Source organism: Platalea leucorodia (assembly GCF_965183815.1).
Source record: "Platalea leucorodia genome assembly, chromosome: 9".
NCBI lineage: Eukaryota > Metazoa > Chordata > Aves > Pelecaniformes > Threskiornithidae > Platalea > Platalea leucorodia.
The window spans coordinates 23,416,023-23,443,291 of record NC_138831.1 but is presented as its reverse complement, the minus strand read 5'-3'; the positions used below and the strand labels follow the sequence as shown (position 1 = coordinate 23,443,291).

Genomic DNA, 27,269 nt, shown 5'->3' with positions numbered 1-27,269 from the left:
TCCTCAAAAAGAGAATTGTCATTAATTCACTAAGAGGGCTTCTCCGAGGGCTGTTCCACAAAGATGAGGGTTATATGCCAAACAGGGAGACTGAGATTCCATCCTATAGAGGGCAATGCTATGTATTTAACATTTGTAATGTTGCAGTGCAAACTTACCCATAAATTCATTTTTGTCTTAACCTAGAGGAAAGCATCGTTCTGGTCATGACTGTTCAACTACGATATTGAGTCAGTCCTCACTGTCAGTCCAAAAAGGGTGTCAGTTGTGTTGCTTGTGAGTGATTTGGACATGTCTGCTTTTCAGGAAATATATATGCTAAGATCATCAACTTAGACTATGTTAACAAACAGAGAGCTATCAGATGCTAATGTACAAACTGAATTCTGGCATCACTGGAGATTAAAGTTTCCATACTTCATTGCCAACCTCCTGGCCCAAGCCAGGTTCTTCACCCAAAGGAATCCAAAGCTGCTGAAAGGGCTTATGTCATCAAATGGTGATTGTGATTTACCTAGATGTCATAAACTATCAGATCGACAAGAAGTAAAATTTCTGAAGCCAATAGATGTGTCTCTACAAACCCATTACAAATCCCATAGGGTTTTTAAGTTAACGTCGTGTTGCTCGTTTTCTCCCTCAGACATGCTAATATTACAGGTATTTTTTCTTGTTTCCCCTGTTAGCACTGTTTCCTGGCAAGGAATACTGCGGCATGTAATTCATGATAGGCAGAATGACATGATAACCATTTGGAAATGGATAGTCTAGAGATTACTAATGAACTTCAGTTTGATTTAGATAATTTTTTAAAAAATGCTGCTATTACCTCAAAGTCAGGGATCAATTCTCTTTTTGCAAGTTAGAGAAATATTTTTAAAATACATAACTTACTAGAAAATGTAAATGTGACTCCTAGAATTTATAATTTTTCATGATCCTGATTCAAAAAGGGAATTATTTGTGATAGTTTATTTTCTTACAGTTGTGGTTTGTGTCCAAATATTTTACAATCATAAAGCTACCCTTTTGATATCAGTCAAAATAGACAATTTATATTGATGTTGAAACAAGCTTTGTAGAAGACATTTTTTTAAATCAGGCATGGGACTTTACATTTATTAGAAGGTGTTCACAAAAATAAGGTAACATCATGCATATTCTTTGCAACTAAACCCATTTATGGTTACAATTTGGAAATAAATTTAAATAGACATATGGAGATACAGTAGTACATATACACTCTATTTATGACATTAAGTTAGTGTACTGATAACTCTCAGCAATACATCAGAAGTCTACAACCAGCTGATGGAAAGATTGTATAAGGAGGAAGAAACTGCTTCAATTTCTCACGTTATTTATGTAGCTTGACAAGAATGTCAGTGTGAATTGCCTCCTAAATTTGGGAGGCAAGAACAAGTCAAGACTATACTTTTGCAGTACAAAACATTTACACACAAAATACACATGCATTGCAATGCATTGGAAATGGGTAAAGCAAGGAGAAACCCATTACTCAATGCTTTATTAACACAATTCTACAAAGGAGTCTCAAATAGGATTATATAGTCCAGTCACAGTAAGGCCACAATATTACAATGGATAAGGACCTTGGAATTCGGCATTCTGTGTTAGTAATAGAACCCTTCCTTCTTTACAGATTTTTATACATGTTCCTGAATGGTATCTCATCAAAGTCCTTCTTCTGTTTTTTTTTGTTTTTTTTTTTGTAAGTTTAACATATTGCTTAATACAACAGATAGCACAGTAGAGAAGGGTACTGTCACAGGGAAAACAAAACCTATATAACATTCACATAGTTTTCAGACTATATGCTAGGTGCATTTAGATGAAGCTGGCTAATCAGAAAAAAGACTAGCAAAGGATTTCCTCAAGTTTCGAATAGTTTCAGCTTTTGCTTCATCTTCATTCACAGATGACCGGAAGAAGGATGATTCTGTGAAACTGAAGGCATTTGTCAAAGACTGCGACTTGCTGCAAGACAAAAATGCAACATGTTTTGTATGGTCATATTGTCTACCAGCTTCCATCCATGTGTAATTTGTATAAATGATGAGAAAAGGAAAAATGTCCATGAGATATAGACAGTTTGCGTGTGAACAAAATGGGCATTCAACACACGCAATATAGTTAGATGTAGCATACAGAGCTGCTGCAATACAGCACATTCCTTCTGTACTTTGATTTGAGAAGTAGGATAATCTTATTCTTTAGCAAACACACTGCTTTTTTTACAGATCTGAAAGATTGTATTCCAGGAAATTGGATGATGTAAATTAGAACTTAAGGAAAAAGTGGGCTTGCCTGCTAAATCTAAATAACCACCCAACACAGGATGATTAATCATTGTGTTCATTAAAGCTGCAAACAGTTACGCACAAAGAAAAATCTGGTATATTGGCAAGAGTTTGAAGAATGAATCCTAAAGTTGTCATGTGCTCCCTCTCTGTATATATATTGGACATTTGATCCTTAATGGAGGCTTAATGATACTTTATAGCTTTAAAAAAATCCCCAAATGAGATATAATTTTTCTTGTCTATAAGCAGTTAGTCTAGCAATGCTATTCTGTTTTTAGTGCTATCATGTAACTACGGTATAAGTCTCTGTAAGCGTGAATAAAATAACATACAAAACGGAAAATGTCTGAAGTTTAAAACTTTATCTCATGACTTGTCAGATAAAATAATATTTAAAAAGTAGGCTTGAATTTAAACAGAAAACATTAATGAGTTATGATCTTTTTACCAAGATATCCATGCATTAGTAAAACTAGTTAACTGATTTCATTTTTATCTCAGTACAATACAGGATTTCAGTTTTGGCTATAGTAAAACTGAAACACTTTTCTTATTCAGATTGTCTTATACTCTTCATGGTTTGCAACTTCTCTACCTCTAAACTAATAATGTACAGCAAACAGTGCTACGGGCGTTTTAGGTTTTTCATAAATTATAGTTGTGTTAATGAGAATAGACTGATAAATGTTTGTTTGTACTCACTGAAAGAGGGAGGGTGGGAAGCAGCACTTGACTTGATTAGTAACACAATAAGTAGCCTAATTAAATATTTATTCACAGATTAATAACATGTACATACAGGTTAGGCAACAGCATGTGGGTGAATACAAAGCATACACATGCAAATAGATGGAGTTAATCCTACAGGCAGGAGATCTGAGTCTTGGTGTGGACCTAAAACTGCTTCCTGAAAGTTAGAAAAACTACTCTTATTACACTTGTATCTTAAAAACTTTAATTTCTCCTTTTTTATTTTATTTTTAAATAGAGACTATTCTCTTCCATTTGAAGAAGAGAAAAATGAAACTAAATTTGAACAAGGAACTAAAGGAAAAGGAGCAAGCTGGGAAACAGTATGTAGTACAGTTCTTCTGTGCCTGTTCTTAACCGTTTTTCTTAAACGTCAGAAATTCACAAGTTAAGTTTCAAACTATAAACTTGTTTCCATCTTGCTTAGGAAACCCAACCTCCCTGTTCTCTACATTACTTAAATAATGGATGAATTCATTTGAATTTTATGATTATAAAATTGAATAAAGAAATATACTGTCTTAAGAAGGCAAGGAAAATATTGTCATCTTTGCATATTGTCACCTAACACATCTTTTCCACTGAATTGTGTTCAGGTGAGAACTCAGAATTGGTTCACATTTGTATTAGCATATGAGTGCGTGGAAAAAGGGGATCTGTGTTACTTGGATAAAACAAAGACTACATGCCAGTCTTTGTGCTTACCAAAATAAGTAGGATGTGTCTGTGACTCTACCGGCAATAGCGTGTGTCAGGATTGCTGTGTTGAAAGACAGCAAATCATTGTCATTACCTTCCCCGTGTTTTCTGTTCACTGGGTTTAAGCTGTGAGAGGGGACATAACTACGGATCCTTTCCATATTCTTTACTGTAGCACGCGGCTGGCTAGATACAGCAACACTAGCACGCTGTGCATTAAGGAATCTGCCAGTAGTGAGAGAACGTCAGGCAGTTTTCTGTGCGAGTCCTGCAGTCTTCTCTGGAAAGGGCCTGTGTGAATTGCTTGTGCTGTACAGCCAGTAGCAGTGTGCAACCATGAACAAAGCGTGGCTGTAACGAAACGCAGTTTGGCAGCCACTGTCTAGCATGTTCATTTGGATTGTTTCTGAGATAGGCCTTTTGAAACTGGAATCTGTTGTCTGAGTGACTGCAAGGTTAAAAGTTTAAATAGATAAGACTTCCTCTCTTCTGTGCAGGCTTACAGCACACCCCGACCATGAGTCAGTGACATAAAAAGGAGAAAAATACAAGAAAGATGATGAGTTTTCAGACCTAGTTGGGGCAGAAATTGCACAACTAATAAATGAAATTTTGTGTAGTGCTTAGGATATAACTAATGATACTGTCTTACTAATCATAAACAGAGAATAAGCTTTTTGAAATGTTCTAACCTCGGAACATAGGTACATTTTTTTCTGAATATGAGACCAACTCCCACATTACAGTTACAGCAACAAAATCTGTGTTACGAGGAGAAAAGAAAATGCATAAAGCAAATCTTACTTAAGTTGTGGGTGAGACTGAGGCTTCTGTTGTGGAGCAGGCTGTGGAGCTGGCTGTGGAGCAGGCTGTTGAGCAGGCTGAGGCTGTGGCTGCGGCTGCGGCTCTGCTTCCTTTGCTAATCTGGTGCTGGAAGGACCTTGAGCCTGGGGACGCGGTTGCTGAGTTGTAGGTCCAGGTGGACGCTGTGGCTGGGAAGTTGAGGGCTTTGCTGACTGCCCAGGGGGGTACATGCGCTGTGGCTGCAATGGCTCCTGGCTTTGTGATTGCATTCCTTGGGGTTGCACTGGGCCCCCTAGGTTCAGTACAAGAAAAACTTCATAATGTTATAGTATCAAAGAATTCTTACTAGATTTCATATCCAACACTTTAAAATAATCCTTGAATGTGATTAATTCTACTTTTGAGGCAAAATTCTATTACTATGGACTGCAGTTTAAGGTAGTCAATACTACTAATCACAGTTGGTACATTAGTAACTTGCTTGGAGCCCCTATGATTCATCCTTAAAATTGCTAAGAAGTACGAAATTTATCCCAGCAGTAGCGGTACTGACTTCAAATCAAATCAATGGAGTTACACCTAGTATAATTTTGGCCCAGCTCAAGAAGAGGCTGTGAGATAATTGAATATACCAGTAACAGCTATTTCAGCAATACAGCTATTTTCTGTGAAGTTATTGCAGTTTTGTTCCTCCAAAGTTTTAAAATTATTTCTGTAATATTCCTCTTGGATTCACTCTTATAGCAGTAAAACAACTTTATACTGAAATATTCCAGCTAATTTAAAGTCTTTTGATAACATTTAACGCCTTAGTGAAATATGGCAAGAGCATTACAAAAAACACAAGAAAGTCGTTACTAATTCTTTACCAAGGAGATCTTTCCACTGAGAAGGAAGTATACTGGCAAAATACTGTATCAAGTGTGAAACTACAATGTGTAGTAGAGACTTAAGTTGTGAAATCCATGGCTGAAAGATGCTACATCATCATACAGGGTTTTTTTTTCTGCTTTCTGACTGAAATAGTGCTGTGTCAGAGATCAGTGGGCATGCTGCTTTTATCTCATGTCAGATGTCTGAACATGGTTTTCTGGGCTGATAGTTGCTATAACTGAATCTTTATTCTTGCATGTGACAAGGCACACGGGACATCTGAGTTAAAGGGAAGGAAGGACAGGACGAAATTCTGAGCAATTTGTATAATGTTTCAGTCAGGGTAAGAGCTTTGCTGAACAGTAAATATTATAGAAGACAACTGAGCTAGATGTTCTGAACATTTGGGAATTTTTAGTCTTACACAGATATTTAGTGCAAGTAAAAGACTTAATCTATTCAGGGCTGTAAAAGAAAAGCTTCATATCTGGAAGTACTGTTGCAATACAGGATTTTTTTTTTTTTAAATTGCTATTATAGTCTGCTTTCTACTTACTATATGAGATTCCAGTGTATGTGTCTGAGAACAGCATGTATTAATGCTTCAATAAGTTTTAATACAGTTGTAGCAGTGTGTTGTGGTGTAGAAAGATAAATAGCACGTACTGTATGTTAAGGAATGTGCCTTCATTGTTTATTAATTTGAACCACTTTTGTAGGAAATATTTGAAGGTGATAACATGGTCTTGCAACATCTTAATAAGGATCGTTTTCTTATTAGTCTCCTTTCACTCAATATTGAAAAACAGAAAGGTTTCTTTCCCCCACTTGTACATACAGGCTTGAATGCCAGAAACTTTACACTGAAGACAGATATAACTTTCTTTTATTGCACATTAAGCTGTACAAGATATTTCACATAAAAGATATACTGCTGTCACACTTCCAGCATTTGCTCACTTTCTTGCAGCTGGGTTGTACAAAAGGCAACAATCATGAAAGAAACTTTTACCAAAAATAACTCAACAAAACTGAACATTAAGCCTACACTGTAAAACATCTGTTCCCTGTTACCCACAATATTGCACCTAAGCATGCTTACATGCAGAGAGACATTTTGGCTTGCTGCTTGTCTGTGGTATGTAGTAATAGTGTGTGCCCTTGTAAATCCTTTACAGTCAACAAGCTGAAATCCTATCTGAAACACCCATCTCTTCTTTGCACACACAACTCACAAATGTCGTGTGAAAAGCACTTGTGAATACTTGTACTACTACATGCAAAAAAATACCAACTGCTTTAAATAAAATCAATCATCAGATTCATTTCTTCACCCCAGGGCAGTATGGTTTATTCACTTTTATGGTGTCTGGAGGTAAGGATTTGTGAACCTGATTCTAAGTGGAATTTTCTTAATATAGAACAAAATAGCCAATGCCATCATTGCAATGACCACTGACCCAGACAAATGCTGATCACTAAAGCAAAATATTCATGTAATTTACTGATAGGTAGTAAACAGTAGCACTTACCACAAACATTTAAATAGCTAATAATGCATACCTTAATTCTCATCTTACCAGCCAGCTTGTACAAATAAAAGAAACACTAAGAATGATGATTCTCACTGATAATTTTTTCCAGTGTTTGTAGGGAAAACAGAAGTAGAACATAAGGCTGTTTTCCCTTTAAACAAAATTGTTTGCACTAAACTAATGGCCACTACTCCTCTTTGTACATATTCAAGATTAAAATTATAGTTTTGTGGCTCACTTGCAACTAAGCTTTATGGTATGCTAGCAGTCTGTAGCTTGTGATTGTAGGTTAGATTTCTCACAACAGATTAACTGCTTGCCTGTGTATTTCTTGTTATATTACATTATAAATTGGTTAATGCAAAAATCACAAATAATTTACCTACAGAAAATCTAGCAGTTGTCAGGCATCTCAAGTCTTTTTTGCATGTTTGATTTCAAGAAATTATTATAAACCCTATTTATGTGGATAACTCTGGGACTGAATTTTCTTTATAGCTATCTGGATACTTCTAGATTTAAAATAGTAGACCTGAGTTGGCAAACAAAACTGCTGACATTTTTGTCTCGCATTCTAATCAAAGGGCAACATCCCTAGCTGGTTAAAGGTACCTTGGTCTACCATCTCCTAACATCTCAGTATTTGAAAAAAATGAGCTCTTACAGGAAGTTTAACAGTCCTTGAGGTACTTCTCACCAAATAACCTGGGATTTAACTCTTAGTTAAGTATAAGATTTTTGAAAGTATTTGCATTAGTTTTCATTAAAAATCTCCATAGATTACTAATTCAGAATGACAATAAAAGGTACTACTTAATTGAAATAGGATACATTAAATACTCACACTTTCACTGAGATATTGCACATAGGTGGCCCATTTACATAGCTTTGTAGCTAATAATTTAATGCAGAATTAATAAAAATATGAATACCAGTATGTAAAATAGAAGATATTTTAAATATTCCTTGGGAAGAACTGTATCTTATGGAGTCACTGAAATATTAGACTTCCACTTGCTTATAAGTAAAACTCAAATGTTAACAAACTTTATAAAATTATAAATAAAAAGCCTCACTAGCAAATTCTAATCTAGACTTTTAAAAATATATCTGGATCACCTACCTATTAGTCATGCACACACAAAAAAATAAAGGCTATGAGTACAGTGTGCACACACTCACAGAGTAAGCAAAAGTATTTAGATTTGAACCTCGGTGGTATTTTACTTAACGATATATAATACTCAAAAAATACTGTCTAACCATCCATAATGTACAGTTGCACTGGGCTCTAAAGAGGCACATTCTTTGTACACTGTTGACAACAGCCCTGAAATCACAAATTTTACAGAGAAAGGTAGGTAAGCATTACACGCACAGACATGAACAAGTAAACAACCAGACGGTATAGTTGACACTGCATAGAAAAAACACAGTCCAGGTCAGCACTGAAACAATGTAAAAATTGAACAAAACTGGTATGTTTGCTTTTAAGATTGTGTGTTTGTTTCTTTTCTTTTTTCATTTTTGCTTTAACCCTTGCTTTTAGTCTCAATTATCTAAGTAGCCTGGACTTGTTTTGGTCCTACTGCAACGCCATTACAGTCGAGAATGTACTGTAAACAACCTTGAGGTGGTGGTCGCTGAGGTGGGATTTTGTTTGGCTCTGGCTCCTTTAGTGATCCACTCTGGAAAACACATTTGAAAACAGAAGAGAAAAAAAATTAGAGTAGCTTAGTTCCAACTTTCCACTAATTTGTCTTTATTTTCATTAGAAATCTCTTTATTGGTTGGAGCTGAACATATACGTTTAATTTATTCCAGATAACATTTTCTAATTTAGTTGCTGTCTGACATGATATATGAATCCTGGACTAATCCAAAGCCAAGTTCTTAAAAAAAAATTGTTTTGCCTTTGCAACATGTGATCATGATACAAGGAGTGCCTTCTCAAGTCTTACCTCTATTTGTGTATGGTCTTTCTCCTTCAGTTCCTACCACCTTGAACGACTTTTCTGTATCTCATTGCTTCTCATCTCTTTTTTAGGATAGACTGAATAGAAAATGGACTTCAACAGATACCTTTGTGTAATTTAAGAAATAATTTATTTTTAATTACATTCGCTTGTATCTGGAAGCACTAGCACAGCAGGATTTTTTGCTAGTGGTAGTTTGATTTGCTGACTGTAAATGGGAAAGGAGATGGACTACTCTAAGTTAGCTGTTTTGCTAAGCAAAATGAAAGAAGGAAGCAAAAACCACAGACAAATAATAAAAATAATTGAAATTACTTCATGCTATTCCATCTGACATGTTATTAGAAACACATGTAATACTTAACTTTTCAAAACAGGAGATTTATTTGGCAGTATCCTTTTCAAATGTATACTTGTCGAGAGGAAAAGATGGGCCTGAACCAAAACCTTGGAGCAGAACACCCTCTGGGAACATTAGTATTTGAATCCAAACTTTGTCTTAGCACCATCTCTAATATTTTGAAAAGTGAAATATATTAAATCATTGGACATAATAGCTCGGGTTTTTTTAAGGATCCAGAAATTAAATTGCCATCTGTCAAGACGGAAAAATCCCAGAATGTATTAAATAGTAAATGTAAAATTAATTAAACATGTTTCTTGCAAAGCTTACTGTTTTTTTCTGATAGATTTGTATTTGATCTTAGAACTACAGAAACAAATCCTACTCATAGTGATGTGAATTCCTGCACAGCAATCTAGAAGTTACACTTTTTAAATGTTACAGGACAACACTCTATCGTATGCAGCTGTTGCAAATTGCTTTGTCTGCTTTAGCTACATAAATAAAAGGACATAGGATAAGTCCAAAATTCTGTTATTCAGAGTTACCAACCTAAAAATGATACATAGAAAATGAATGAGGCAAAATCTGATCCTTATATTAACTGACCCAGTTGCACAGTCCTCGGTAAGCATCATTGTAAGGATAACAATATGCAGAAGAGAATTTCGTAAGGAAAGACACAGCCACCAGAAAACGTTAAACAGCTTTAGTGTGGGTTAAAGTCTTCTGTTTTGTTTCTCTCCTTCCTCTAATTTTCTGAGCCACATGTAAAAGCTGACATTCTATCCTATGCATGTTTCAGTAACGTTAAGTATTTGTGGTATCCACTCCATATAACGTGTTGGAGCTCACTGAAACAATATGCATTTACATCAGTAACTCCCTGGATACTGAGGAAATTAGCCCAGAGTGGAAAGCTTGAAAAGTTGCCCTAGAGGAGCTAACTCCTTTCATATTTAGTACCATTGTTCTGATGCACCTGGCACCTTCCTCTGTACGCCTTCAGGGCATTTGGGTGCTCTGTATTACCCAGAGCCTGTGTTTCCTTTGGTGGTGTAGTGTGACACATGGAGCGTGCCCTTAAAGGGAAAGGATAAGTACCTGGGCTTAAGGACCTCCAAGAGTTTCCTTCTGGAGGACCAAACAGATCATGTGACTTTTGTTACAAAAGCATGCATAACATTTTTTAAGGAACATTACTACGATTACCATGCGATAGACTTCCTAGTTTTACAAAGGGTCATAAACCAATCTATATGGTTCTCTGCAGTGGCAGACAATGACTAAGGAGGATATGAGTGTTGCTATTTTTCTACTAAAACAGAAGTAAGAGATTATGTAGGTAAAACTCATCTTTTATTTAGAAACTGAAAACACAGGCTGGCAATTTAAATTAACATCTACTTTAATGTTAAAACAACATCTGCAGGGCCTCTGTCTCCTCCATGCCTCGAGGCTGAAGCAAATCTGCTATTTGTTCTTGCACTGAAATGGTCTTGGGTTTTATCGCACACACCACCTAACTGACTTGACATGACAACATCAGTACTTATGCAATCTGCGTATCTCTCCATCTTACAAAGAAATTATTTTATCCTAAATTAAGCTTTCAATAAACCTTATAGAAGCTTGCTAATCCTTACCTCAACTGTTTAGAAAGCTTAGAGCCTTTGTGCATTTTCTGTTGAAGATGTATTTCCCCCTCTCTAGTCACTGACTGCAGCTGTCCTGATTTTACCACCCACACATCCTTTTTTTCACCAGGTATCACCTGGTGCTTCCAGGAACCTCACCCACACTCCAGGCCAATCACATGGGTATATTACTTTTGCTAATTAGCCAACCCACCCAGGCTGACCCAAAAAGACTAATTAGCATTACATTCCTAACTGAGAAATCTTACTCATGGTTTTTCAATGGTCTGTAGTAATCCAGTCCTTTTCAAGACTCTTTCAGACAGTCAGAAACCTTGGTACTTGATATTAAAGACAGGCTTTGAACCAGTCTTGTTTGCTGTCCTGAGCCAAGGCCTTTAATAAAACCCAGGCTTCTTCTAGAACACCAGTTGTTGGCAAATCAACTACAGACTGCTACTTCTCACCTCTCCAAGGTGGTGTGCCAATGTAATTGGAAGAGCTGCTCGCTCCTTATAGGCAACACAATCTCTCTGAACAGAGATGCTGGACTAGACCTGTCCTGCAGATGTATTCACCGCTCATTTTTTTTTCTTTTTTGCTTTGTTGCCCAGCCTAGCAGCTCACCCTCCTACCACTTTCTTTTAGTACAAACATGTTTTCCTGCACTGCAGTTCTGATCTACAAATTTGCCTATTGCTTAGTTCAAACATTGCAGGAATCAAGGATTAGAATACAGAATATATCATGGAAAAGGACCCTGAACAGATTCTTATTTGGACGCTCAGAGCTAAAGAGCAAAATTAGTAGTACAGAAGCTAGAAACTACAGTGTTTAGTATGGTTTAGGATTACCTAAGTGAGGTGTGGTAACTGCTGATGTAAGGAGCCCTTTTGGTTTTCATTTTATGGAACACAACTTTAATATCACATCCAAATTCCCCAAAGAAACGGGATTGCTGATGTTGGTAGTAACATTATATAGAACTGCTTATAGAATCTCTCCTGTTCAAAGGGTATTTACTGTTTATATAACTATTCTACAAAAATACAACTTCACTTGTGGAAACCTCTAAGCCACATGAATGCTGCAAGTATACTATAGTGATTTCTCAACTTTAGGTACAATAATTGATGCTTTGGTTGCATAATGGTCTTTAAGAATATTGGCTAAGTTAATTATAGCCAGAGCAGAAAACCCACTACTTGTCTAGAAGATAGATGTCTCTAGATGTCTCTGTAGCAGTTCCTTCCTTTCCACACTTACCTGAAGCAGTCTCCTTAGAATTTTAGGGGTAGAACTAGAGGAAAGAACTGTTTGTTCTTCAAAGCGTGTTGTATTAGAATTTGATCAGTGGTATTACTTCTTTTTCTGCCTTGTATATTTATATAAATATAGACTGGATTCATACATACTTGAATTTTGAATAGTCTGAAGAATGTTGAAATGGGTGGGAGCAAAAGCAGCAACTTGGCAGGGAAATAGCCCTTGGGCAAAAGAGATGCTAAACTGAGTCCCAGCAAAAACTGATTTTGATTTGGCTGAGTTTGAAGATTTTGTGAACTACAGTTGGAGCATGTATAGTTGGTTTTGGGTTTCGTTTGGTTTTCTCTGTAATGCAATGATGGAAGCTTTTCATAGGTATTTCAATATTTGAAGGGAAAGCCATGTTTTTCAGGTGGAGAAGTAGAGGGATCCATTGAGAATTGCCAAAATACGAGCTGAGTTAGATCTCATAAAGGAAACAAGAATAAATTGTAAAACAATTAAGTAACAGGAGAATTAAGAAAAAGTTTGTTAAGCAGAAAGGTAATTTAGATAATTTAAGTAGGGTGTCAATACTAAATGAATGTTTGAAGTGTCCTAGATTATGATAAACATAGGAGCAAGGGCAAGACGGCAGTTGGGATAAAAGCTAAAAATGAAATGGGGGTAAAAACCAAAGATCTTCCCGGGCTCATATTGGTCAGACCAGATATTCTTCATCTTGGAAATCAAAACCAGCTGACTCATGAAATACAGAATTCCATACCAGATATCTCTAACAACTGGAAATGTAGAAGTTAGTTACACTGGAGAAGGTTAAGCACTAACACTATAGGAATTATATTGTGAGTAAGGAAGTGACTACTGGGGAGATAGGCAGTTATTAAAGAAAAACTAATGGGAAGGATATAACTGGGATGTGGAACTCAAGTAGAATTTTCATTAATTAAATTGGCACAAAAAAGTAGGTGTGTGCTACTAAAACCTGTAGATGATACAGAGCTGGAAGACTACAGGACCAAAATAGCCTAAAGAAAGAATGAAATTGATGAGTGAAGTAAAAAAAAAAAAAAAAACCAAAAAAACCTCAACAATGTAAATGCAATGTCCAAAGTGATTTATTTATGGACTAATAATATGCATCTGTTAAAAATGCAGAGCTCACTAAGTGAAATCTAATGGGAAAGATTTGTGTAGTGAAAAAAACCAAAATCTTATCATACAGTGAATTATTTCCCGTAGGTGTTAGGCATGATGCTGTGTATCATTTACATCACCCCTGCTCAAGAAAGATGAATGTAAGCTGCTTATGTGCAGAAAAGTGCTATTAAACTGACCAGGCAGATGGAAGAGTCTGTACCTACAGCATTTGGAAGAAAACGGCTTAGTTTAGCAAAATGAAGTCCTGAACGCGGTAGCGTTGCTTTTCATAAATATATTGTACCGGTAAAAAACTAGGCAGGAAACAAGCTAGACTAAAGGACAATGCGAACCAAGAAGAAATGGGTATAAACTGAATAAAACTGGGCTGGAAATAAGCACATATTGCATAGGTTAGCAAAGCAATAAGATCTTGAAGTGGCTTTCTGATACGCAGCATCCAAAAATAAGAAACTCCTTAGCACCTTGTTGCTTACTGCTTTATACATTTAATGTGTAGTGAGTATGGCAGGGATACTTAGCGGTTGCTGGTTGAGACCTGACCCTATTTTGGGTGAATCTGGCATAGGGGATGTATCTGCTTCACTGTGTTGCCAGTGGCGCTGAACAGGACTACAAAGGTTTCACTATTTATTTTATTATATAGTCCCTGTGGACTGAGAAAGGCAGTGAAACAGGCCTAGTTACAGTTATAATGGAGAGACACGGTAAAGCACACCTTACAAAGAAGCCACCTCCACTTTGCCTAGTGCAAAGGGGGCAGCTAGATGAGAGTTGGCTCCTGCTTTTTACAGTTTTTTTGGAGTACCAGTGTTCAGTCTTGCCCTTCTCCACTGAGAAAATCTATATGGAAAAGATACTCTCAGCAAAATTGATGCCAGCCTAGAGGTTCTTCACGTTGAAGTTATGATAAAAAATTCAAAAATTTAGAGCAGCATTTGTTATTGCTTAACCAACTTTCTAAACTACTTGTGTAAAGATCTTCCTCTGAATGGGAAGCAAAATGACTGCTAAGAGGAGAAAACAAGCTATACAGCTTAATTTTTACTTGGAATAGGATTTACAAAATGCACTGAAAAAGGTTGTTTTTTAAACATCAAAAAGTATTCTAACATAGATTTTATAGAGTAAGTGTTCTCCATTGATAGATAACTAATTACTTCCTGGAGAATAGTTTCCTTCTTGAATATTTTTACACACAATCATAAAAATGAGTACCCTAGTATGGACTCACTGCTGTTAAAAGGTACACTCCAGTATTCTCCCTGGGGTGCTGAAACACATGACCTTCCATTGTCCATTCCAGCCCTATTTTCTATTAATCTGCTGAACAAAAATAATCCCCCTCCTCCCCCCGCCAAGAGATGAGGTTTCTAGAGAAAAAGTAGAATGTCAATTTATCAGGGAAAAAGTTTCTCAAGAAGTAGCATTGCTTGTTGAAGCTAGATGGTCCCTTCCAGAGCCAATCAGTAATTCTAACGGACAAGGATGCAGTCTTATTTTATTGCAGCTCTTGCTTAAAGAAGCCAGATTTCAACTTCTGTTTTTGAAAAGGGAACATTAAAAGCCTACAGTTGCACAGCAGCTTTCAGGCAGTTCTTTCCAGTGAAAAAATTGCTCCCCATAGACACGGAAGGAATGTGGACTATGTGATAGGAGAGGGCTCCCCCTGTGTGCTAAAGCAGCTGAGCTGAGACTAAAATGTGTATGCATGCACGTTTGTAGCAGAGGAAGAGAGCTGTAAGAAATGACAGGCAAGTGAAAGTGGTACAACATATCTAGAAGACTGCCCAGTTACTGGGAAGTTAAACTTCCTTACACCTTTCTCAGTGTACATAGATACCTCTATATGCATAGAGGATAAGGTATCCCTTGGGGCTTGATAGTGTCAAAATCCTATGCTGTTGTTTGAAGTTGTAAGGAAGGTTTTGACCCTTGAGCCCAGGGACTTTGACCCTGGCTGATGCTATGCTGTATCTGCTCCTCCAGTCTTAAAAAAAAAAAAAAAAAGGCAGATTTTTTTTGTTTTTTTTTAAATATGGGATGGCAAGTGATCCTTGCATGAACAGGAAGAGATTACAATCTGCAGAACTTAAGCTTGAGCCACAAAGATCCATCATTACTGGATCCATTCAGAACTGAAGTTTATGCTTTGAAACAAGAGAGTCTGAAAAAGATGGTGGAGCTAACTCAGGTCCAGTCTTATAACCCACATTTTATCTTAATATTATTGTATCAGTGTTACAGAGCAGTGGAGTGGGAGGAGGCATGGAAAAGAGGTAGTGCACTGAACTAAACACTTGAGCTCTCCCCCAAACAGTAGCAAGTTCAGAACTCTGGTATATGAACAGAGCATAAGACCTCTCCATCGACGGTTGCATGTGCTTCTCTTCTTGCTTCTCCTGCTGCAGCACAAGTACACAGCCACGCAGAGGAGGTGTTGGTGGTTGGTCCGAACTGTGACAAGCTTCCTGAGTCTCTCCTAAGAGTTGAGATTTACTGGAGAATGATATATAAGCAGCTGAAGACAAGACTGGTCTACTGGCAGCTAGCCAGATGGAGCACTGATCCACCGCTAGATTAGTGTCTGAAGTGATGGTGGGGGAGGGAGGTTGCTTCTTTTTTTCTATGGACAAATCAAGAATATTCAAAAATGAGCTGCTCTGTTTTGGATTGTTCTGTAATTTCTCTTGGTGCTTATCCTTGTTTAAAAATTTTAACACATATTTAGCACATCATCCTTATTCAAAATAAACTGTGGCAATGACTGCTGGGGAGAGGGACAGAATTCTTGCAAGTTAAACATGGAGTAAGGCCAAATAGCTTTGCTTAACAGGTTATGATTTAAAGGTCAGAGAAATCAAATAAAAAAGTCAAGTGGAGACAGAGAATGATAACAAAAAAAGTAGATGGGAAACACCCACCACAGTGGGGAAAGGAAAGGAGACCAAGGAATAGCCTCCAAAAAAAAAAAGATATGTGTATTAGGTTCAGCTTAAATAAACAAAATCAGAGAGTAAAAATAGATGAAAAATAAAGTAAAATAAAAAATCAAAAGGATGTTATAGGCTAGTACTTATAGCACTAAGACAAAACAGAGAGATCTAACTTAGAGTCTCCTTTTCTATTTGTGTATATGGCAGCAATTGCCTGTTCTATAAAGATGGGATTACTGTTTTCCTTGTTTTAATTTGGAAAAGTCTGGTTTGTGCTCTATAATGGATTGAGGACATTTTTTTGAAGTCTCCCAAAAAATGCCTGTGCGACAAGAAAGCTATTTCTCACAGAAGTCTACTAAGTACTTATAAAGGCTACTCTATAGTGGTGGGCTCATGATTACTTAAAAATTACATGTTTTCTTTGTTCTTGAGGGTAGTCACCATGGAGTTTGGGAATTCTCCAAGATAGTATCTGCTTCTGCCCATACAATTGGCAAATTGTCAGATGATCAGAAGATCACCTGGCAGAAGGTAATAAAAAAGTTCACAAAAGCATAATTTTGTTGTGTGAATGAAGACAAAAAGAGAACAGTATTGTTATTATGTTTAAAATAAATGGGGAAAAGTATCTATTAACTAGTACTACTTGTTATGTTTTTCAGTTTTAGCTAGCACTTTGTTACCTTCTGTATAATAAAATTACTAGCACCAAGGCCATAGCACTATATCCTACAGACAACTGAAGTCATCCTAATCTTCCTGGTCCTGAAGCCTGACTCTGGCAGGTTGCCTGTTGGGCTTTTTCCTTTGGGCTTCTCTTCTAACGAGTACTTTTGTGAGCAACTCTTTCTCTTACCAAGCTTTGCTCGGCTTGTCTGCAGGGATCACGTATTTTTCCAGGTACACTGCTGGTGACGAGCATCAACATAGAGTATTCAGAAATAAAAAAAATGTCAGGCCACATCCTGAAAGCTTTTATTTCATTTGGACAAATTGCTGTTGATGTCAGTAGAAGTTTTGACCAAATAATTCTAAACCTTTAATATATGCCCCTTAGTATATTCTCTTTTACAGTCTAAACGTCATGAGGTCCCTTTAAAAAGGGCATTGTAAAGGCACACTTGTTTAGTTCTTGGCACATTATTTCAAAACAAGCTAAGAAAGATAAGCACATATGAGTGTTTTCATTTAATCATTCTCATTTAATGGATACATTCACAGCTAGCAACCAAAAGTGTTTATGTAGACATTTATCACTAGCAAATACCCAGCAAGCTATTTACCTGTTACTTCTGTTCATGAGCGAGACTAAATAAGCAACAGAACTGAGCAATACATACGTGCCTCCCTTAGTAATTACTCCATCTGCTGGTACAGGATCTCATTAAGTATTTTACAATAGGTTATCTTAACTTTCATGATCAATTTGTTAGTAAAATCTCTGCTCAACATTTGTATGTTGTGTCCCATTGTTTTTTAATTACTGTCAATATTAAAAATCTTAGGATTTATTTTCCTGCATGAACTTTGTTTTTAATATATTGCAATACTTGAATGTCAAATTCAAATGTTCAAACTAAATCAAGCTTTGTGTAATGAAATAGTGACTGTTTTAAATATATGGACATCCTTCATCCAGCAGTTAAAGTCTGAGTCTCTGCCTCTGTTGTGATGTCTGTCACTTATATGAAGAACACAGTATCTGCCCTGAATAGGTGTCTTATTCAAAGATGGACAAAACATCCTTGGTGTAGTAAAATATATGCTATCATTTTACACCTGTGATAAACAAACTTGACTGTTATAAATTTAGCTGGAATGAAGTGTGCCTCAAATGTGGCCTTTTACCAGGATGTGGTGAGCTCAGGGTCCATACATGTTTATTTTTTTCTGCTTTTCTTAATTCCATACATTTATAGTAGGATCTAAAAGGGTAACAGCAGTTTTTCTTATATTTTCACAAATATAAAGTAACTAAAAGGTTAAAAATCTTTGATTAAAATAAGCATCTCCTCTGCCAAATATACACAGCTAAACATTGTGTGTATATATGTACACTCATATATATGTACACATTAGGGCAGCACATTAAAATACATTCCGTATTCAAATAATGAAAAGAAATGAAATAAATACATTACAATTGCATTATGAGAGATTTACGAATAGGGTGCATTTAGTATTTGTAAAATGTATACCCAATTTCTTGTTTAATGTGATACAGCTTCTGTAATACGATGTAATACGTGGTAATACTAAATAACATCTAACTCTCAGAATCAGTTATCCCAGAAGAGAACACGCCACAAGATGTCGCTGTGATTCAGAGAACCAAAACTCACTGCCGTACTAGAGGTCAATACTTTCAGTATTTCAAAAATGACTTGTAAAAATCGTTTTAACATGACAGTTTTAAGAATGGCTTTTGACTTATATAACCTTTGAAAAGCCCTGTGTTTAGTGTTCTGTGATGTATATATCCCCCAGCAATATTTTTCATTCTTCCTTATGAGTTTTGATGACGATGTTTTAGATTCTCTGCCAATATTTTTAGGAAGGCATCTTGCTGCTGCCTGGCTAACTTTCCTTTAACTCATAACAATAACTTAATATGAAAAGTAATTTGCTTACTAGGGACTATGATTTAAAAGAACTACTAGGCAGATGGACAGTGCAAGTGGTAAAGAATAACTACCTAGATTTTCTTTGGAGTCTTGATGGCTGTCAAAGTGCATACAAACTTTCTGAGGTAAACACTGAACAGAAAAAGCCTTCTTGGTTGCTAATGTAGACTACAGAAGATGCTCAATTAATATCTACAGGGATATGCTACTTGTTTATTGACAAGATATGTTGCTCTGTTTATATAGAGCAACCTGATGTAAGAGTTTGGAAAGGCAAACCGTTAAAGAGCCATATAGTAAAATACTGTCCAGACTTTTTCCAGGGGCTCTGTGCTCCCTTGCCCTGAGCAGAGAGAAATTCAGGCTAATCTCTTAAGTATATTTAGGATCTGGGCTTCCATCAGATGTTATTCCACATCTGGGTACATTGGCTTTATGGTCATATAATGCCACAGCTGCCATTTATCCCCCATTTAAATGTCTTCCTAAGAGAAAGAAATACAGCACATACGGTTTTAGGGGTCAATAGATCATTTAACAACCTTCTTAAGGCAAGCTGTTCTTGAATTACTCCGGCTATCTGTTAGTATAGATCTAATTACACCAGGGAGTGATTTGCTTTGCACCAGTTCAGCAGGATTCTGATACTAATACTGAAACCCTGTATTTACCCTCATTCATGCAGAATGATTTAGTGTAGTCTGTTAATTTGTTTATTTGCTAGGCAGTCATTCCTTCCAGACAGAAGGAAGAAAAATATGTTCCTGCAAGTAGTGCCAAGGACTGTGACAGAAAGAAAATTCTTGGTGGTGGTGTTAATTGGTGGTGTGAACATGGCCTGGCTGATGCAAGTAGATTTAGCGTTAGGGGTCTGAAGGACAAAACAAAGCTGTAGCAAAACTAAAAGTCACGGTTATACTTCAGGTGAACTTCAATGAGACTGTGCAATGCCAAAAGTCAGAGATAAGGTCCACACCTCAAATTTAGTGCAAAGAAGTTTACTTCTCCTAATAAGTAGACTAATACTGAATTCTAGATTTCCATGTAACTCCATGATGGGATCCCTCCCAATTAAGTGTGTTCCCCTTCAGTTAAGACCAAATCAAGTAACTGTATTGTCTGACCATCATAAAAGCTTCAGTGATCTCAAACAAATTGCTGCTCATCATAAGTAGTTTGCTTTAAAACAAAAAAAAAGCAAATACAACAGATGGAATGTAATAGAACTGTGACTACTCTTATGGAAGCCCAAGAACAGGTAATTTGATAATGGTTTACTTTTCTCTCTGGAGGTAATACTTTTTGTTGTTTACACTACATTCACATTTGGTTCAATTTTCTCTCTGAACACATTAAAATAAAACTGGAGAAAACTGCTTGGCTCTAGTCAAACCATATTATTATATATATTATGCCAGATCTCTAAATAGCTGAAGATAGCTGAGTAAGGGCTCCTTGACCCCAGTCTCTACTGATCTTAATGTAATTGTGCTAAACTTCCCTGTGGGTGAAGAGTGAAGAAGGTTTTAAAACATTTTAGAAAAGAGTGTTAAGAAATGAAACACTTCAGGTTCTGCTATTCTAGTCTCAAAATAATTGAAGTACCATTCCTCTTTACTTCTGCATCGTTTATTGCTTTATTATTGGTGTGCTACTCCTTTCTTTTAAATCGAACAGAACCAGGATACAGCTGGGAATGCTGTGCTCTTTGTGATGTTATGTCATTACGGACATTGTGTCACTGGTGCACAAATTTCTTACTTCCATTAAGGATAATAAATTCCTTGTTCTTTTGTGGATAATGCAATGTGGTCTCAACAGAGCTGGACTGAAATAACATTTTTCTAATATGATTTTCTTTAGCTTCAACTGCTAACATGACCATAATCATTTGCATTTTATGGTAATACTCATGCACGATGTAATACTCTACACAGAATTTAGTTCATCACAATTCGTATCATGACTTGATATGTGGCTTCGAATACATGTTTTACTATTATTGTTTTATATACAAATGCTGCTACAGAAACAAGCATAAAATAGCCTGCACTGAGCAACCACCTGCAGAGTTCTGCAAATCCAGACAGCGGAAGTTTCAGCAGTGATCTTTCCTGTCAACAGATGGAGTCAGAGATAAGTGATTTCACTGGCTAGAACACTTCACTGGGTAGATTAATCTTCTGGTTTGTTTTTTTGGGAAAGATTTTAAAAAGACTTCTCAAAAGATCTGTCAAAAGTATTCAAAGAGGTTACAAAAGGTAGAAATTTAGATTTCCATCATTTTATTGCCTGCAAGCAGAGCAGGTTTGTCTCATGGAAAACTTCTATTAAAATCATATTCCTTGATAAAGTTCTACTATATATTTTCATCATGGTTGCGGGTAAGACAAGCTGTCATGTTTTTAAATTAAATAGAAACAACTTAATTTTTGGAAAGGGTTTTTTGACCACATGTAGTTATATCAGATAGAACTTCTCTGAGTCCAGGGACTTGCTCTTCTTTGTAGTGGGAAGACTTGTAAAGTAGCTGATAAGAGCAAAACTGGCAAGCTTTGAATCCTGTAATCAAGAATACTTTCTATCCCAATACGATTCAATCATGCTGTCAAAGGTATGCAGTAAACTGTATACAAGAGCAAAGCAGGAGACACTGTTGGCTGCAGCCAGAGTCAGACAGTGTGAGGTGCAACACACAGAGCTGCAAACCTTAGCTTTTCTCCTTCACAGATTCTCTGCCATTCTGTGTACTGGCAGAACTTGTTATAGAGCCTGTGCAAGTGTTTATGGATAAATAAATAAATATGTAATATACTAAATATATATTTAAAAATTCTTGATATAGCTGATATCTCAGATTATAGATTTAATGTGTTTAAGAATCACAGGATCTGCGCCTCTGAGGTTTCAACATAAACAAGACAGTTGTTTGAGGTCGCTGCCTTTGGAATTTGCTCCTTCTGGCACTCTGACAGAGCGCACTTTGTTGGCCTTCAGAACATATTGCAAGGCCAATCATTTCCATTAAGATTTGGCTGCATAGCTCTAAACAAAGTCTTATTCTCCTAATCAGTGATTTGTTTTCTGATGGATAGTTAATTGGAATAGTACTGACCATTGCGGGCATTTGTAAGTTGAAGAATTCTTTTATGTACGGTGCACCCAACGCCACAGTAGTGGGTAGATTATAAATAATTTTTTAAACCCCATGCAGATAATAAGGGAATTCAAAACATGGCACATCTACAGCTGTACTATTGACTGTAAACTGTTCATTTAAAAGCAGAAGTAGCAAAACACACAAATTACTCTCTGATATTTATATTACTTTGGTTTCTAAGACCACACATACATATGCACATAGTTGATTTGGGATAAATTACTGGCTTTGCATTTTATGTGACCTGCAGAAATATGCAGTATCCCCCTGCCTCACAAATGAATGGACTGTATTTCTCAAGATTAGGAAATAATTTCTCAGATTAGAAAATGAGAAGACTGTTCAAAGATGAAAGGGACAGCTTGTTCTAACAGACTGATTTTATTATTACGAAAACAACCTAGCTAAACATTAATTACACATGAGGAAATATCTGTTTTAAATACTATAGATCTGTTTCATGATTTTCCCTTAAAGCTGGGAAGATTAATGGATATTTGCAAATAGTATCTTCTGTAGAAATTCAGAGCCCCTTTGTCTGTCCTAAACTGGTGGATATTATGACAAGGCAAATTTTAAGGAGCAGAGTCTGATTAACTGAGAGGAAAACTAACAAATATTGCAAACATTCTGAAGGGATATCTCTGAGTTTGGTCAACTGCATTCCATAATTTAAGGGTAGGATAAGGAAAAGAAGATTAATGTTGAATAACATCCTGTTGCCATTAGCAAGGGCTGAATTCTTCAGTAACCTAAACTAAGTAGAAATCTAATAGAGGTTCAGCAGCTAGCCAGCAAATGTTGTCTTTGGATTCATCCAAAGCTTTTTTGTTTAAGAGGAAAAAAACTTTTCACGGACATGATGAGCGACAGCAATGACTGAGGAATTTAGGAACTTTCTTAAAATGTTCCTTGTGTCCTGTTTTCATTCTGGACTTACGTAGGCAGTTTTCTTTCGAAATGAGTAAAAACTTTATTTACATACAACAGATAACCAGTTTCTTTGAATGACACCTGTAACCATAAACATTTCTCCTCCCTTGTCTTCTTTAAAATCCAGGGAAGCATGCTTACCCAAGATGTTACATTTTTTTCCCCAAAATGTTAAATATCAAATTCTCTAAATGACTGTGAATCTATTAATGTTACAATAACGTCTATTACTGTTTTAAATTTTGATTTATGTTGACTTGTATGCTCTCGGCAACTCTAAACTTGACTCTTTGCTTCATTTTAATATATGGCTAATTTACTAGTCCTAAAAGAAACAGTATTTTGGCAATTTAATTTCTTCCCCTCCTTGTCTTTCTTTTTCAGTGTCCTTTACAATGGACTTGAGTCATGTTGGATGGAAACTTCTCCATTGTATGTGGTTCCGTGGTTGAAACAATTTTGTGCTTAGTTTCAAGTAGCTGTAATATAAATAGAAGCCACACCACTTTTTTATGTGGGATGATGTATTTTTATAACTTAAAGGATGATGATATATTTGAAGAACAAATTAGTCATTCTGCCTCAAGAACTAGTCTGTCTGAGGTATGCCACAAAATTGTTTTCAAATTGTTTACCTGGTGTGGAGCCTACTGGGAGTAAAAATAGATTCTTGATTTAGGCTTGGTAATTCCTGTATTACAGTTTGGCTTATTCTGTTGCTTAACTGATTACCATGGAGCTGTGCTGGTACAGAGCAGCAACACAGCCCTTAATAGTTTATGTCAGAATGTATTGTCATGGTTTATTCCTGCAATATATTACAAGAAGCACATGAAGATTGTAGCTGATAATGCTGCTCCTGATCAGACCTGCTGCCTAGCTATGAAGACATAAAAGATGCTATTTAGCATTTATATAGCACTTTTCAAAGAATCATAGAATCGTAGAATGGTTTGGGTTAGAACAGACCTTTCAAAGATCACCTAGTCCGACCCCTCCTGCCATGGGCAGGGCCATCTTTCACTAGATCAGGTTGCTCAAAGCCCTGTCCAGCCTGACCTTGGGTGGGGCATCCACAACATCATTCCAGGGATGGGGCATCCACAACTTCTCTGGACAGCCTGTTCCAGTGTCTCAGCACCCTCATTGTAAAGAACTTCTTCCTTATATCCAATCTAAATCTACCCTCTTTCAGTTTAAAACTGTTACCCCTTGTCCTGTCGCTACAGGCCTTGGTAAAAAGTCTTTCTCAGTCTTTCTTATAAGCCCCCCTTAAGTATTGAAAGGCCACAATAAGCACTCCCCGGAGCCTTCTCTTCTGCAGGCTGAACAACCCCAACTCTCTCAGCCTTTCTTCATAGAAGAAGTGTTCCATCCCTGTGATCATTTTCATGGCCCTCCTCTGGACCTGCCCTAACAGGTCCATGTCTTTCTTGTGCGGGGAACCCCAGAACTGGATGCAGTACTCCAGGTGGGGTCTCACCAGAGCAGAGTAGAGGGGGAGAATTGTCTCCTTCCACTTGCTGGCCACGCTTCTTTTCATGCAGCCCAGAGTACGACTGGCTTTCTGAGCTGCAAGCGCACATTGCCAGCTCACATCCAATTTTTCATCCTCTAGTATCCCCAAGTCCTCTGCAGGGCTACTCTCAATCAGTTCATCACCCAGTCTGTACTGATATTGGGGGGCTGCCGTGACCCAAGTGCAGGACCCTGACATCCGGCTCCCTCTGGACGGCATCCCTTCCCTCTAGCGTATTGACTGCACCACTCAGCTTGGTGTCATCTGTGAACTTGCTGAGGGTACACTCGATCCCACTATCCATGCCATTGATGAAGATATTAAACAGTATTGGTCTCAGTACAGACCCTTGAGGGACACCACTTGTTATTAGTTTCCATTTGGACATTGAGCTGTTGACTGTAACTCTGGATGTGGCCATCTGGCCAATTCCTTATCCATCTGATAGTCCACCCATCAAATCCATATCTCTCCAGTCTAGAGGCAAAATTTCTATGTTCTTACAGCCTTTTACAAAAATTCCACACTCTCAGAAGTTATTTAAAGGATCCATAAAATAAACTTCACATTTTGTAAGCATGGAAATGGAAACACAAAGATGATTTCCAAAGTCTGAAAGGTAGCAAGGCCGGGGCAGAATTCTGCATCCCCACACTTTAACTATCAGGCCATGTAAGATAAAATAAGTGAAACACATCCATTTGCAACCTTTGACACAAGTTTTCTAGTATGCTAAACATATTTCAGGAGTTTCCTAGATTTGAGAGATATTTTTGTGAATTGCAGCACATATAAAAAAAAGATTATCAAGTAATTAATTTCTCACAAGAACAACAAGAACTATTGTCTTAGTATTCTTTCTGACATCCTCAGGGCAAAGACTGTCTATGACAGTGCTTCTTATTATTTCCATTATATTTTATACAGATGTAACTGAAAGGAAACAATACAAAGCCTGGTAATTCACTGAATCCACAGTTATCAGTTTATTGGTAAAACCACACCAACACTTGGACTACTTGATTATATCTGGAGATAATCTCATTTAAATATGAAAAACCTATAAAACATGCTGACAAGTTCTTGAATTCTTGTAGTTCAGGGTATGTCTGCATAGTCTTTCAGCCAAATTCTTTGAGGAAAATTTTGAGCTTAAAATTATAGAATAAGATTCTCTGTTTTACAAACAAAAGTTTCCTACCTGAGGCTGCTGAGTGGCAGTGGGTCTCTGAGGAGATGGTATAGGAGTTTTGGACAACATTTGGTTCATTTTGCTTACGACTAGATCAGTTATATGTTGCCTGTCTTCAGTCTGATGCTCACCGATCAGAGGCATTGCACAGTCCATGACCTGTAAAATAAAACAATACATCAGCTATTGATATGGCACCCAAGTTAACTTATTCCACATCTGTGTAGAATGTCAGGTCATCCGTTTACTTAATTGTTTTTAACAAAAGTCAAACAAGATCTGTAGAAATGGTATATGCTATATCTGAAAAAAGCCCGAGTGCAGGATATGGGTCAGCAGAGCAAGAGAACAGCAACTTTACAATGTCATCCCTTTCCCATCTTCAGGCAACATCCAGGTTCAGTATGATACTTGGGCATCCACTCTCTGGGGAACATGACTCCTGTGGGAAGCACATAGCAGATACGGAAAAGGAGGTTTCTTAGGCTATGCAGTGGTCTGCTGAAAATCTGAAGTAATTGCCTGCGCTTCTGTCTAAGCTACACATCTGAAGATTTTCTCGTGTGTTTTTGTGGCTCATACCATGTTCATCAGCTGAATTAGAACATGGAAATGCAAACTAAAACTTCAGCTTCCTAGCTATTTGTTGGATTTCTGCTAGGGAAGGCTGGATCCTTACTGATTAATGAAAAACTTACTAAATAAGACCTTGTTATTATTGATATGCTTTTTTGAAAAGTAGTGCGGCTGCAGTGCAGCTGATGCAAAAAAGAAGTAAGAATTTCTACAAAGAAAGCAGGATATCAGAGAGGCAAATAAAAACGTGCACATTTCCATTCTAAATGTGGCAGGTTAATAGTGTTCAGCAATCATTTAATTCAGCTATTCGGGTGGATAAAACTAATACTGAATTCAATTCACTTCAGTGGGTTAGAAGTATTTGTTATTTCTACACAATATGTGTTATTTCTACAGTGTATCTACTTTTGGTGCATCTGTGTTTGTTTCAGGGGAAATAAAAGCGTAAGGTAATAACCCCAACTATTATTCACAATGGCACCGGACATTCTTATTTCAACAATAAAAGGATTTAATGAACTTTTGAGAAACTGCAATCCATTTTCAATATGCATCAAAGCTATTTAGAAAAAGGTGAAGGCATGTCACCTGCAGCCCTGCATTCTGGTGTTTCTCATAGGTATGGATCACAAGTGACTGAGGCCTACAATACAAACAATAGTATTAATAATTAATAAGAGGCTGTCAGGGATAAAGCAGTTAGACTACATTAGCACTAATATACTGTATGGATGTCATTATATCTGACACAGTTAGAGTCTTTGTACCAACTGAGTTGTGTCCATCTAACTTTCAGTCTGTGAAAAGCTGTCCGGCTGCCAAATCTCATACAAGATTTCTCACTAGCGCAGGCAAATCATGCACTAGACACAACAGTAAGCTGTGCTGGTAAGAGAGAAGGTGGTGGTGGGTGAAGAAGGGAAGAATCATTCGTAAGGGATCCTCACAGGTTTTG

At 36.9% G+C, this 27,269-nt stretch overlaps 1 protein-coding gene across 1 annotated transcript in view; it reads right to left on the bottom strand.

Moving 5' to 3' along the window:
* Positions 1-1,862: 1,862 nt before the first annotated feature.
* SYN2 (synapsin II) overlaps positions 1,863-27,269 on the bottom strand; it is a gene marked incomplete at both ends in the record, with an annotated part of 196,575 nt that continues 171,168 nt past the window's right edge. Inside the window, 4 exons of the mRNA XM_082321718.1 lie at positions 1,863-1,998; positions 4,578-4,869; positions 8,613-8,673; positions 25,745-25,894. Coding sequence (XP_082177844.1) covers positions 1,863-1,998; positions 4,578-4,869; positions 8,613-8,673; positions 25,745-25,894 — 639 coding nt within the window. The remainder of the gene's footprint in view (positions 1,999-4,577; positions 4,870-8,612; positions 8,674-25,744; positions 25,895-27,269) is intronic.